The sequence below is a fragment of the Ascaphus truei genome, chromosome 13 (genome assembly GCF_040206685.1).
Source record: "Ascaphus truei isolate aAscTru1 chromosome 13, aAscTru1.hap1, whole genome shotgun sequence".
NCBI lineage: Eukaryota > Metazoa > Chordata > Amphibia > Anura > Ascaphidae > Ascaphus > Ascaphus truei.
The window spans coordinates 30,794,889-30,807,629 of record NC_134495.1 but is presented as its reverse complement, the minus strand read 5'-3'; the positions used below and the strand labels follow the sequence as shown (position 1 = coordinate 30,807,629).

At 47.0% G+C, this 12,741-nt stretch overlaps 1 protein-coding gene across 2 annotated transcripts in view; it reads right to left on the bottom strand.

Annotated features, from left to right (window-relative positions):
• Positions 1–7,593, bottom strand: part of LRRC74B (leucine rich repeat containing 74B) — a 55,221-nt gene extending 47,628 nt beyond the window's left edge. Inside the window, exons 1-3 of one of the 2 annotated variants that reach the window (XM_075569019.1) lie at positions 7,064–7,593; positions 3,181–3,358; positions 1,373–1,551 (exon numbers count right to left, since the gene is read on the bottom strand). In XM_075569019.1, coding sequence (XP_075425134.1) covers positions 1,373–1,551; positions 3,181–3,358; positions 7,064–7,240 — 534 coding nt within the window. In that variant the 5' untranslated portion in view covers positions 7,241–7,593. The remainder of the gene's footprint in view (positions 1–1,372; positions 1,552–3,180; positions 3,359–7,063) is intronic. The other variant, XM_075569020.1, reaches the window with a different exon arrangement.
• Between the last annotated feature and the right edge of the window lie 5,148 nt (positions 7,594–12,741).

Here is a 12,741-nt window from a genome sequence, read left to right as displayed (position 1 = left end):
TTTACATATACTACTGGCACTTGCGCTCTTTTTATTACACACACACACACACATATCTTTATATATACAGCTCAACTCCGTTATAGCGCGATCCGCTATAACGCGGTTTGAGCATGGACCCCGAATTTAAAATAATAAAATTAAAAAAAAAAAAAAAGATTTTTGCACACTGCATACACTGCACACACACAGCACACTGCACTTACTCACAGCACACACTCACAGCACACTCAGCACCCTGCACACACTCACAGCACACAGCACACACACAGCCCCCCCCCCCCACCTTTGGTGTCAGCCCACCTTTGGGGCATCGTGGAGCTGCTGGGGGGGACTATCTATCTTTTTAATGAAAATTTATTTTTTAAAACCCTAAATGTAGCTTATAATAGTAATAATCCCCGCAGAACCGGGCATTACTGACCAATAATTATTGGTCATTATTGGCCAGCAATGCCCTGTTCTTCAGGGATTATTACTTACATAACTGGCGCTTATTAATATATTCTTTCATATGACATCGTCAAAGTATAGTTAATAAAGTTAAATTACGTTTTATAGAAACAAATTAATAATAATAAAAAATAAAAAAACCAGCTGAGGACGGTTTCCAACCATCGACCTCTAGGTTATGGGCCGGACATGCTTCCGCTGCTTACCTCTCTGCAACCACTCTGCTTACAGATGTTCATTCTGCTCTGGAATACCTATTAGTCATAATGTAGAGCAGTGCAGCTGGCAGCCAACACAATGTTTTTCCCACATACAGTATACAATTATTTATATTGTTGCCATTTGCTCTTTGGTGATTCTTAGGGCCTCATGCAGAGAGCATCGTTATTGCAAAACTCGCCATTTTTTGTTCAATTTCCCTCAGAAAACGGCATAAAATGGCGAGTTGCGAAAAACGCGCCTTTTTTTTATTTCCATGTTTAAAACTCGCCTCGCGGCTGGCGAGAACCTCAATCGCGCCATTTTTAAAACTCTCCGAATGCAGAGAGGTGCGAACGGCAAGTAGCGGCTGTTCGCGCCAAAAAAAGGCGCGATTCTCGCATTTTTGCCGCGCCACGAAAATATGGCAAGATGGCGCTCGCCGCCTATAGTAAAGGGGAAAAAAAAGGCGCGAATTTGTTTTTACACGTTTCTGAAGCGCGCATCTCGCCAATTTAAACTCGCCAGACGCATCCATGTTAAACATAGCAGAATTCGCACTTTTCTGCATATGGAGAATAAAACTCTCCAAAAAAGCTACTTTTTATGAAATTCGCCATTTTTAAAATTCTATGCTCTCTGCATGAGGCCCTTAGTTTGTCTTCCTTTTCTGGCAGTATTGTACCATGCGCATTTCCCCATCCACAATGTGCAGTCTTACCTGTGAGCCCAGTCCATGATGCCGCATAATAAGATCAGCATCTCGCATGTGCCGCAAGAAATAGGAGATGGGTACCACGCCATACAGCTGACAGGCTGATAAATAACTGGCTTTTCCAGTGGGATCATATGAATCCTTGACGTCTACAACGGAAGATGTTACACGGAGTAAATGGCATGCTGTAAAAGGTGAATACAATGGTAAACTAAAAGCTTAATGAAAGTGGAGACAACTGATTACTTTAACACACTTTAAAAATAGGTACTGGATTCACAAGCACCTAACAGAGAACTTATAAAATCCCTCTTGGTCAAACTGATCACGATAGACAGAATATCTACCAAACAAGTAGGAGATAATCAGTATGACAAATTTGATCGAAAATGGGAGATGATTATAAACTCTTTTCCCCAGCTAGAACAGAATAAATTCAGATGACACCCAAGATAAGATGGTAAACTAAACCGGACGGAAAACCGGATAAAGGAAATAGAAAATAAGGAGAACGTCCTGCATCACAACATAAAATAACAACATGACAGAACAGAGTAAAAACGAATAGCCTAGTCTAAACAAATATGATAACTAAAAGAAAGAATGTGAGTCACCAGCAAGCGATGATACAAGGTTGTGAGTTAAATGGTCGAGATATTAGATCAAGACCAGTTATATGTTCGAAAAAAGAAAAAATGGGTATTGCAATTATGTATTGAATTATGTAACATTATACGATAACCTATGTACATGTAAATACAATATGCTACAATGTAATATTTTGAAATGTATCTGTAAACACCCTGATAAAAAGATACTTAAAAAAAAAATAGGTACAATTCTTGATGTCCCCACAAATAAGATTAGGACTGTAACATTATTTAGGATTTATTTCTTCTCTAACGGTGAAAGAACAGCATGATATTCTTTATGTGGTCACTGGTTTATATAATGTCACTATATATATATATATATATATATATATATATACACCATACAATACCGGTTGAAGCACGACTTCAAGGGACAGCACTCAGGTAACAAGGGACAGCACTCAGGTAACAAGGGACAGCACACATGTAAGTTGATCACAAGTTCTTTGTGTCTCTTTTTCAATACAAAGAACTTGTGATCAATTTACCTGAGTGCTGTCCCTTGTTACCTGAGTGCTGTCCCTTGTTACCTGAGTGCTGTCCCTTGTTACCTGAGTGCTGTCCCTTATGTCGTGCTTCAACCGGTATCGTATGGTCTATTATTGAGTTATGGGATAAGCACCAGTGAATTTTTGGTCGAGAACATCCGGAAAGGTCACATTATTCTACAGTATATAGAATAATGACCTAAAGAATATATTTAAGAACGTTGTTGTTGTTGTTGATAATAAACATTTGATCTGATCCTCACTGTTGTCAAATGTAACTTCTTTTGATTACATGGGTAGCAAACAAAAAATACCAATTGTGAGCACATTCAAATGTCTCGGACAGGTCTGCTACCCTGCCGTTCCCCATTGTCATACTTTTGGGATTCATTATGTATATATTATTTTCCTTGTACAGAGAATGTTACAGAAACTGCATGTAGAAAAATGAAAAGTACAGGGAATAATTGTACAGTAAAGATAAAAGCACCAGGAAAAGAAGTTAACATTTGGAGAGAAGATTCTCAGGAATGTCTGTGTTAAGAAATTGAGAGAACTTGGAGAAATACATAAAAGGATATGAATTGAGGTCAAGCGATTACTTGGGAGAGATTACCTGGGTTTAACAGTTGATCATGATCTGGAATGCAAAAAATATAATGATTTATCTAACCTTCCATTTCTAACTCTGTGTCCCAGTCCTCTTCCCTTTTAGTTTCAACCAAGTTTTCTTCACAATCTTTATCCGAAGCCTCATGCTCCGGTTCTTCTTTAGAGTCGGGAACCATGGCTGCTTTAAGATCCCCATCTGCTCGCTTCCCTGATCTTGTTCTGTTTGATCTTGGTACCGTCTACAATGAAAAATGGTGTGGTTGTAATTGAGGCTGTTTTCCAGCCACTTTGCTCCAATGAAAGCCGCAATCCACACGGCTCACATTTTTAGAGAAAACTGCAAATACAGTATGGTCGCAGGAGGAACCATTAGGCCTCGGACATAGCACAGGCGCACAAGCGTGTGACATCACGCGCGCCTGTACTTGAAGAAATTTGTAGCCTGCATGTTTTGAGCGATGGGGTCGTGGTGAGGGCGTGCCGTGGCGGTGACATCACGTGAGTGGTTCGCCCTCATTGGCTGAACTGCGCACGTGACCGCCCGCCGCGCAAAAAAATCTAATTTATTTGTCTGCCCAAGTTCCTGCAGTGCCCGTCTTCTACATACGCACGCTCTACGGCCATCCGCATTCAACATAATTGTTTATGGTGTGAGCGACATCAATCGCTCCGTCTCCACTACTATGGCCGCAGCCTTGGCCTCGGGCATGGTGCCTCGGGCCGCGCTGATCAGCGCTCCTGCTCTGCCTCGCCTGCTCAAACTGGAGCTTTTTTGTGTCCTGGCAGGCGAGGCAGTGAGCGCGCTTTGGGGGCGGGGCGGAGGCGGATCGGAGGCGGGGCTAGTCCCTCGCTCCCATTGGATGTGAGCGGTCACGTGACCGCTCCTCCGCTTCCCTGAGCGGCAAATTTTAAATTTGCCTGTCTCTCCAAAATACCTGAGCCTCCGCACGCATGCGGAAGCGGCTGCTAAAGCCGCGCTGATAACAGATGCAGGGGGTAAGTGCATCTGCTCAGCGCGGCTCAGCAAGGCTCACCGTACTATGTCCCAGGACTTAGAAAGCAGCAACTTCATCTCTAATGATATTCTTCCTTTTTTTAGTGGCAGCCGGGGTTCGCCTCTAGATATGTCAAATATTGCATTGTACTGATATCTTGTGCCAGTATTCTTGTCCGTTATTTTTAATTTATTTAATAATTCAGTAACTGGAGTCCCCCGGAGATCAGGGGGAAGCTGTTTCGCTGAAGGAGACCCCACCGTTTGCATAAAGCTAAAGAGGGGCGCGGGGGGGAGAAGTGGCTATGCTGGTTCCTGCTATATACCAGTCAAGTCCGACGTGAAGTTATTTTGCTCAAGCATCCTGCGTGTGAAACGCATAAGAGTGTCTGTATCAGTACTTTTTGTTCATGTTTTTATGAATAAACCCTTTTGATTATCATATCCCACATCTTCCTTTTTGTGAGACGCAGTGCACCGTTTTTTTCCCTCATGGGACTTCCTGTGTGGGATGTTTACATATTAGCGAGAAATTGAGAAATTAGGGCTGAGCTGTAAGGAGGGGCAGAAGAGTGTAAAGCTTTAAAAGTGAGGAGGAGAATTGAGTGTGAGATGCAGGATTTGATAGGAAGCCAGGAGAGTGATTTGAGCAGGGGAAACATTGAGAAAGATTTAGGAACGAGTAGAGTGATTCTGGCAGCAATCTTAATGTTGTAAATACTGTAGATCAGGTCTGCACAACTTGTAAAGTGAGAAGGGCCAAACTGCTCCAAGGAAAACAGATTCGGGCCGCACGGGTAAAATAATAATCATCATCATCATCATATTTCCCCCAGCACCCCTCATCATCATCATCCTCATATCTCCACCAGCACCACTGATCATCATCCTCATATATCTCCCCCAGCACCCCTCATCATCATCCTCATATATCTCCCCTAGCACCCCTCATCATCATCCTCATATATCAACCCCAGCACCCCTCATCATCATATCTACTCCCCCCCCCCCCCCGATCATCATCATATCTCCCCTTCCCCCCCAGATATGAGGATGATGAAGATGGGTGCTGGGGGAGATATGAGGATGGTCATACCAGACATGCCATATAGTGCTTTCCTGGGGCTCAGGACAACAGTTTCCATTGCCCAACCCCCACGCCCCCCAGTGTAGGTGGCCTTTGCGAGACTCCCTCTCTACCTTTCACACCCCAATCTCTCCCCCTCACCCACACATAATACTCCCCCTCCATATCACACACAATACCTCCTGCACCCCACACATCCCACCCTCCCTGCATCTCACATCACCTCACCCCCCTACTTCTCATATCACCTCACCCCCTGCATCTCACATCACCTCACCCCCCTGCATCTCACATCACCCACCTACCCCAGCATCTCACATCACCCACTCCCCCCGCATCTCACATCACCCACCCCACCGCATCTCACATCACCATCTCCCCCATGCATCTCACATCACCCTCTCCCCCTGTACCTCAAATCACCCTCCCCTGCACCTCACATCACCCTCTCCCCCCCTGCATCTCACATCACCCTCCCCCTGCACCTCACATCACCCTCCCCTGCATCTCATATCACCCTCTCCCCCTTGCATCTCACATCACTCTCCCCCCTGCATCTCACATCATATCATTGGTTGCGGTTGAGGCGGGGGCGGCAGGCAGCAGACTGAGCAGAGCAGGAAGGGAAGAAGCACGCGCGCTCTCTAGCAGCAGACTTCTACCCTCCTCCTCTGAGACTCGTGAGAGTGGGCTCAGGGGACGGAGGAGGGGGATAGCAGGCTCGGGAGGAGGGGGAGAGCGAGCTCTGGGGGAGGAGGAGGGGTGAGCCGGCTCGGGGGGAGGAGGAGGGGGAGAGCGGGCTCGGGGGGCGGAGGAGGGGGAGAGCAGGCTCGGGAGGAGGGGGAGAGCGGGCTCGGGGGGAGGAGGGGGAGAGCGGGCTCGGGGGGAGGAGGGGGAGAGCGGGCTCGGGGGGAGGAGGGGGAGAGCGGGCTTGGGGGGAGGAGGGGGAGAGCGGGCTCGGGGTGAGGAGGAGGGGGAGAGCGGGCTCGGGGGCGGAGGAGGGGGAGAGCAGGCTCGGGAGGAGGGGGAGAGCGGGCTCGGGGGGGAGGAGGAGGGGAGAGCGGGCTCGGGGGGAGGAGGGGGAGAATAGGCTCGGGGGGAAGAGGAGGAGGAGAGCGGGCTCTGGGGAGGAGGAGGGGGAGAGCAGGCTCGGGGGGAGGAGATGGAGAGTGGGTTTGGGGGGAGGGAGGAGGATGGGTAAAGTGGGCAAAGCCGTCGCGGGCCGCACAGTGAGACCGGGCGGAGCGCATGCGGCCCACGAGTTGTGCAGGCCTGCTGTGGATTTAAGGACATACATTATGCTGATGCAGAGAAATCTGTCATTGTCTTTGCTTCACATTAAAGCCACAGTCCAAGCTGCTGTTTTTTCCCCCATTAATATGTGCATCAATACAACACACACAATGATAAGTAATTAGATAAGTTGCAGATCGATCAGTTCTCCTGTGATCGATCAGCGAAGATTCGTCTCGGGGGTTCACAAAATGGCCGTCAGTGCAACAGAAGAGTACCAAAGATGCAAAGTTCTGTGGGGAAGGTAATGTGACCAGGCAGTCACTAGATACAATTGGTGCACTACTAGAGAAAGGGAAGAGCTCAAAAAGGGGTGTGTGCCAGAGCCTGTTTCAGAAGAGGAAGAGGATGTGAATGGTTGCTATAGAAACCAAAAATGCTTGTTACATTATAATACAGTAAAAATGTCATTTCAGAGTTTTTTTTTTTTTAAATGCTACAATTATTTTCTCACAGCGCAGAACTGATTTCTTATAAAAAAAAAAAAAATTTTAAAAAAACCACACACGTAGGATATTGCTTTGTCAGCCGCTTTAAATAATGAAAACCCCTAATATAAAAAGGACTCACTTTATTGTCGACACTTCCGCGGCTCAGGTTGGGTAACGGTCTGCTGGTCGGTCTGCTAGAGATCCCCCCGTAGCTGATGTGTCCGACGGCCTCCTCCTCCAGCTCTGCATCTTTCACCTCCTCCACCGAAGGGAGCATGGAGCCGACGTCCTTAGAAAACCGCTTGCTCAACACCATATTAAGGAGACTGGATCCTGCTACTCCCAATGTCCTAATAGCGTATATGTCAATGCAACACCACGCTGATCCCCTGTGATCTCTAACTTCTCAGGTTAGGAAATTAAACTGCTGCCATTTTACTTGATGTCACTTTAACACTGCAATACTTCATACAGAAAGCAAAGAGACACTGGGGTTTTTTGTTTGCCTTCCTCTGGATCAATAAGGAAGTATAGATATAGGATAAAGAATCTGTTGTCTAAATGTAGCATAGGTTGAACTTGATGGACCTATGTCTTTTTTCCACCTCATCTACTATGTAACTATGTGTATATGTAGGGTCCCTGCACAGATTTGTTTTAACTGTGCATATGCAGCTGAACTTGCTGGAGAAGCATTGTGAATGACATCGCTACAGACCAATTACAATGCTCCAGACCCTTGCACGGCCAATCGTATGTGTCACGGGGAGGGGCAGAAGAACAATAAGGTTAGATTGCGGATGGCTTGTTGTACTGTTGCCATGGAGACACTCCCCTTGGGAAGGGGAGGAAGTGGTTGCTAAACTGTTACTGTGTATAACACATTACAAGATACGCAGAATTAAAGTCTTCTATTTTCTATGACTTTGTGCTGCAGTGACTTACAGTGAAATAGAAGTGGCTGTGTGCTCATGTGCATGCCATTTCCCAGAATCCCTGGCTGCAGTGGGAGCACTGTATGCTAAGAGATAATGGGGGAAAGCAGCAGACCTGTCTGAGACATGTGAATGTGCTCACAAGTGATATTTTTACTTGCAGTGTGTGTATGTGTGTTATGTGTTATGTCAGGGGAGCGCAAACTGTTCGAGTTGTGCCTCCTGCCTGCTCCCCCTCCGTATCGCACCCCTCTTACCTTCGTTGGTGGCATCAAATGATGCAGCGGGATCAAGTGACATGACGTCACGTGACCCCGTTACCATGGAACCGGGCGTGTGATGTCACTCCACATGACACCGCCATTTGACGCCGCGTTGCCATGGCAACGGGTCACAGTGTCAGAATCAAGGTAAGTTTATTCTTGCAGAGGCCTCACGCGATCACCCGGCATTTAATTTAAATGCCTCTGGGAACAGCGCGGGGCCTCTGCAAGCGCCCCCCAATTTTTTTTAGCGCACCCCACTTTGCACACCGCTTTGTTATGTGATTATATATATATATAATATATATAGCAAATGGAAATATTCCTGTATGCTCATTTGCATGTCTTAGACAGGTCTGCAACCCCGCCTCTCACCATTATCACCCAGCTCCACAGCACTTCCATTGCAGCAAGGGATTCTGGGAAATTACATGCAAATGAGAACACAGTGCCACCTTTTGTCTCAAGCTCACATAAGGCGTTGGCCATGTTTACCGCTTGCTGGCGGAAGCGTGCTGACGCGCGCTCCCGCTCAGCACTGAGCCCCTACAGCCGCAATTAGAGCGGCTTTAGTAGGGGCTCACCTGCGCTTCCGCACGCTTGCGGAAGCGCAGGTCTTAGGGGAATTTAAAATTCCCCCGCTTGCCGGCGCGACAGGCCGGTCACGTGAGCGGTTCGCCCAATGAGGGCGAACCACGAGCAGGACAAGCAACCGCAAGGCCAGGGAAAGCACCCGCTTTCCCTGAGCCTCAGCGCGCATCAGCACGCCAGCGGTAAGCATGTCCAAGGCCTTACAGGAACTATATATATATATATCAGTGATTCCCAACCAGGGTTCCCTGGGGCTCCATGAAGCAGTCTCAGGGGGTTCCTCCTACTGACTACAGACCCCCCCCCCCCCCCACCCCCCTGGGGGTGTTTTTTTTTGGTATGTATTTTGTACGGTGGATTGAGTGAGAGTGGGGTAATTGACGGAAGGTAGGGGCGAGTGAGAGAAGGGAGGGGGGCGGTAGTGAGTGAGGAAAAGAGGGAGTAAGAGTGAGACGCAAGGGATAAATACATGCGAGGCGGGAGAGGGGTGAGAGTTAGTGAGACAGATGGGAGAGAAATACATGGGTAGATTGTAGGAAATAGAGGTGGCTCGTGAGGTGTGAAATGTTGTGACTGACCCCTGTCGAACCTAATATGTGTCAGCCAGATAGGGGTTCCCCGAGATTTTTCGAAATACTTCAAGGGTTCCTCCAAACAAAAAAGGTTGGAAATCACTGATTATATATATATATATATATATATATATATAGCGCAAATGGAAATATTAGTGTGCTCATTTGCATGTCTTAGGCTGCTCTTAAAATGCCGGCGATGCGACGTCGCCCGAAAACAAATCCATTGTCGCCGTCGTGTGCGCTTATAGTAAGCGCGACGGCGACAGGGCGACGTGATTTTTCGAAGCCGGGAACATTTGATTTTTATGGGGCTGTCGCCTCATGTGACAGCCCCTGAACCAATCAATGGCCTGGTCGCCCGCATTACTCGTGATCCCTTATAAGGCAGCTGAGGTGTTGGATAAGTGGGGCCAACACCTTTTTTTAACCCTAAGGTGCAGCACTATTAATTGCAGTTCTCAGTGTGGCTTCTAGGGCATTTGCTAGAAAGGGTTAAGGCCATCTATGTCCTCTGAAGCACAGCGCTGTTAAAGCAGTTTGAGACTGCTGCGATAGAGTTAAAATCCCCATGGATGTACTGCAGTGCAGCGATGTTAGGACAAATACTGGAGCTATGCTACTCTATATATAGAGTGCAAGGTGAAAATATAGATAGAAGACACTTAATTAGTGATAATAAAATTGAGCAAACAATAATAGACCAATAAATTATGAATAAACAGGTAAGTATAATAGCAGATGCACTCACACGGCCATGTGTGAGACCTTCACATCAGGGTTTCTTTGCGTTCGAGTTGTCTCTCCTCAGGTTCCCTGTCGGTGTGTGCAGCTATTGTGTCCACTGAAGGCTGCCGTAGGCCCCGTGAGCGCTCCGAAGTTGGTTCTGTGTACCGGACGCGGAAGCGGGAGACGCCACATCTGGGAACTCAACGAGGCTACCCGCGCTGGGAGTGTATTATCTACATGTGAGTTTGTTTACTTTTATCTGGTCTTAATAAATTCCATATATTATACTCGTGTATACAATGGTCTTCCTTTCTGGGACCACTGCAAGTACTAAGGCTACGACCCCAGTGCCTGCGCTGCACGCACGCCTGCGAGGCTTGCGGTGCGTGCAGCCGAATTCCCCGGTCTGCAGAGAGCTGCATGGGGAAAGACACAGGGCGGCGTGATGGGAGAATGGCCATGACGTCACCCGTAAGGTTCTCCCTCATTGGCTGAACCGCCGGGGGTGGGTGGGCGTGGCCTAGCGCTCTGTCGCTAGTTCCCTTCACAATTTTCTTGCAGGCTGGAAAAACTGGCTGCGCAGCGCGGCGGCCCCCCCCTCGCAGTGGGCCCGGCCCCATTGAGGGGCGGCTCTCGTCCCTGCACCGTCCGCTGCAGTAGCCAGCGGGGACCTGGCCTTAGGCTGTCCAACAGTACAGACAGTCAGGAACCTATGGAGTGATCCTGAGGGTGGACAACACGAATGCAAACAAACCCTGACGTGAAGGTCTCACACATGGCCGTTTGAGTACATCTACTATTATACTTACCTGTTTATTCATACCGCCATCCGTAATTTATTGGCTATTATTTTTTGCTCAATGTTATTACCACTAATTAAGTGTCTTCTATATATATTTTCACCTTGCGCTCACCACAACTCAACTTCCGCTACCTTATGAGGACCGATGGAGGATCCTTTCCAGGTTGAGCAGCACTCCTTTCAAGGGTCCAGTATAATATATTTATCTGGTTTCTATGTATAACTTTTATTTGAATCATATTTTAATTAATTGATCATACAATTTACTGACTGATACATTTAATATCATTCAGAGGGAGCTCCGCAGTCATACCGCATACTCTATATATAGAGCAAGTCTGCTAGCCTAGATAGAGAAGAGATGAATATAGAAAAAGGTGGGAAGAAGAGATCCCTATATTACCATATCCCTTTGATCTAGTGACTATCATTAGGCACCCTTTAACATGGCTATGCCTGCAGTAATACATAAAAGACAGACTGCAGGAAACAGCTAGCTGAGAGGTATTGGGGGACCACTTTGAGATCCAGTGAGCTAAAAGTGTGGCGCTGGTAATTTCTAGTGCAAAGTATCACTAAAAACGTTCACATGGAACATCAAAGACCAATTGAAATAATGGTCACGTGGTTTGGGTTTCAGCTTACCTTTTAACAAAGGCAAGACTAGTTTTCGGGCTGGATTGCCATTTACCACTCGGGCTCAGATACACTGAATTCTGTTAGGCTATTTAGTGTAACGCCAACCTAAAATTAATGTTAGATTTATAGGAACGCCTAGCCACCAAGCACTTTTTTAAGGAGTAAAACTGGACGATTGTTACATTTCCAGCCGTTAGTGCTAATGATATCCAAAATACATGTTTCCTCCAACATTGCATACTCACTGTAGGCTGTTCAGGTTAACACTGGGAATTAACGTCAAGTCTTATCTAAAAGGTGTTATTATTCCCATCCATACAATATGGGTTTTGCACATTTATACAATGCAGATGTAGCAAGACTTCCTGTCCTCGGGGCTGTGGATGAACAAGCAAGAGACTGTGGCACTGGGGACATTGCTGCCGCGATGGAGCTGCAGGAGGGGGAGTCCAATATTTTGAATGTAACCCCCATAGCGTTAATCCTTTGGTGCCACAACCGCCATGGCACCGAAGACTGTTAGCCTTGCTACATCTGCACAGAAAGGAACACACACAAGATACCTGGAATATATGCCAATTTCAATCGTTTGAATATACTTTGCATATCCATATTAGAATATTTCCCAAGTATCTCAAGTGTGTTAATTTTTGCGCACGAGTATCTCTCCACGTATTGTATAAAAGGTGCGTCTCTCCCTCGCACAAGTTAATGCAAGGTAGTGCCAATTTAACCTGATGTTAAGCCTATGGTAAGGAGTTAAACAACGCCCATTGTTTTTGCAAATAATTACCGTTGTGGCTATGTGTTAAACCAGGGGAGTGCAAACTTTTTTTTAGCTGCGCCCCCCTCCACTTGTTAGGCGGCGTCAAATGATGCCGCGGGGTCACGTGACCCAGTTGCCATGGAGACGAACGTGTGACGTCACTCCGCATGACACCGCTGCGTCATTTGACGCCGCTTTGCCATGGTGACGGCCACAGCAAATGTCCAGAATCATGGTGGGTTGCAGAGGCCTCACGCGATCCCCGGCATTTACTTTAAATGCCTCGGGGAAGAGCGCGGGACCTCTGCAACCGCCCGCGACTCCCAAAAAATATCCAGCGCCCCCCACTTCGTGCACCGCTGTGTTAAACACAGGGAAAATAACATCCGTTACTATTTCAGTTAACCGAACGTTATTTGCCCTCATATAATGGAGCTTGCTATATCTGGCCCCATGTCCCGTCTGAAGAAGAGCATACAAATTGCGACTCTAATACTTGAAAAGTTTCAGGAAATATATG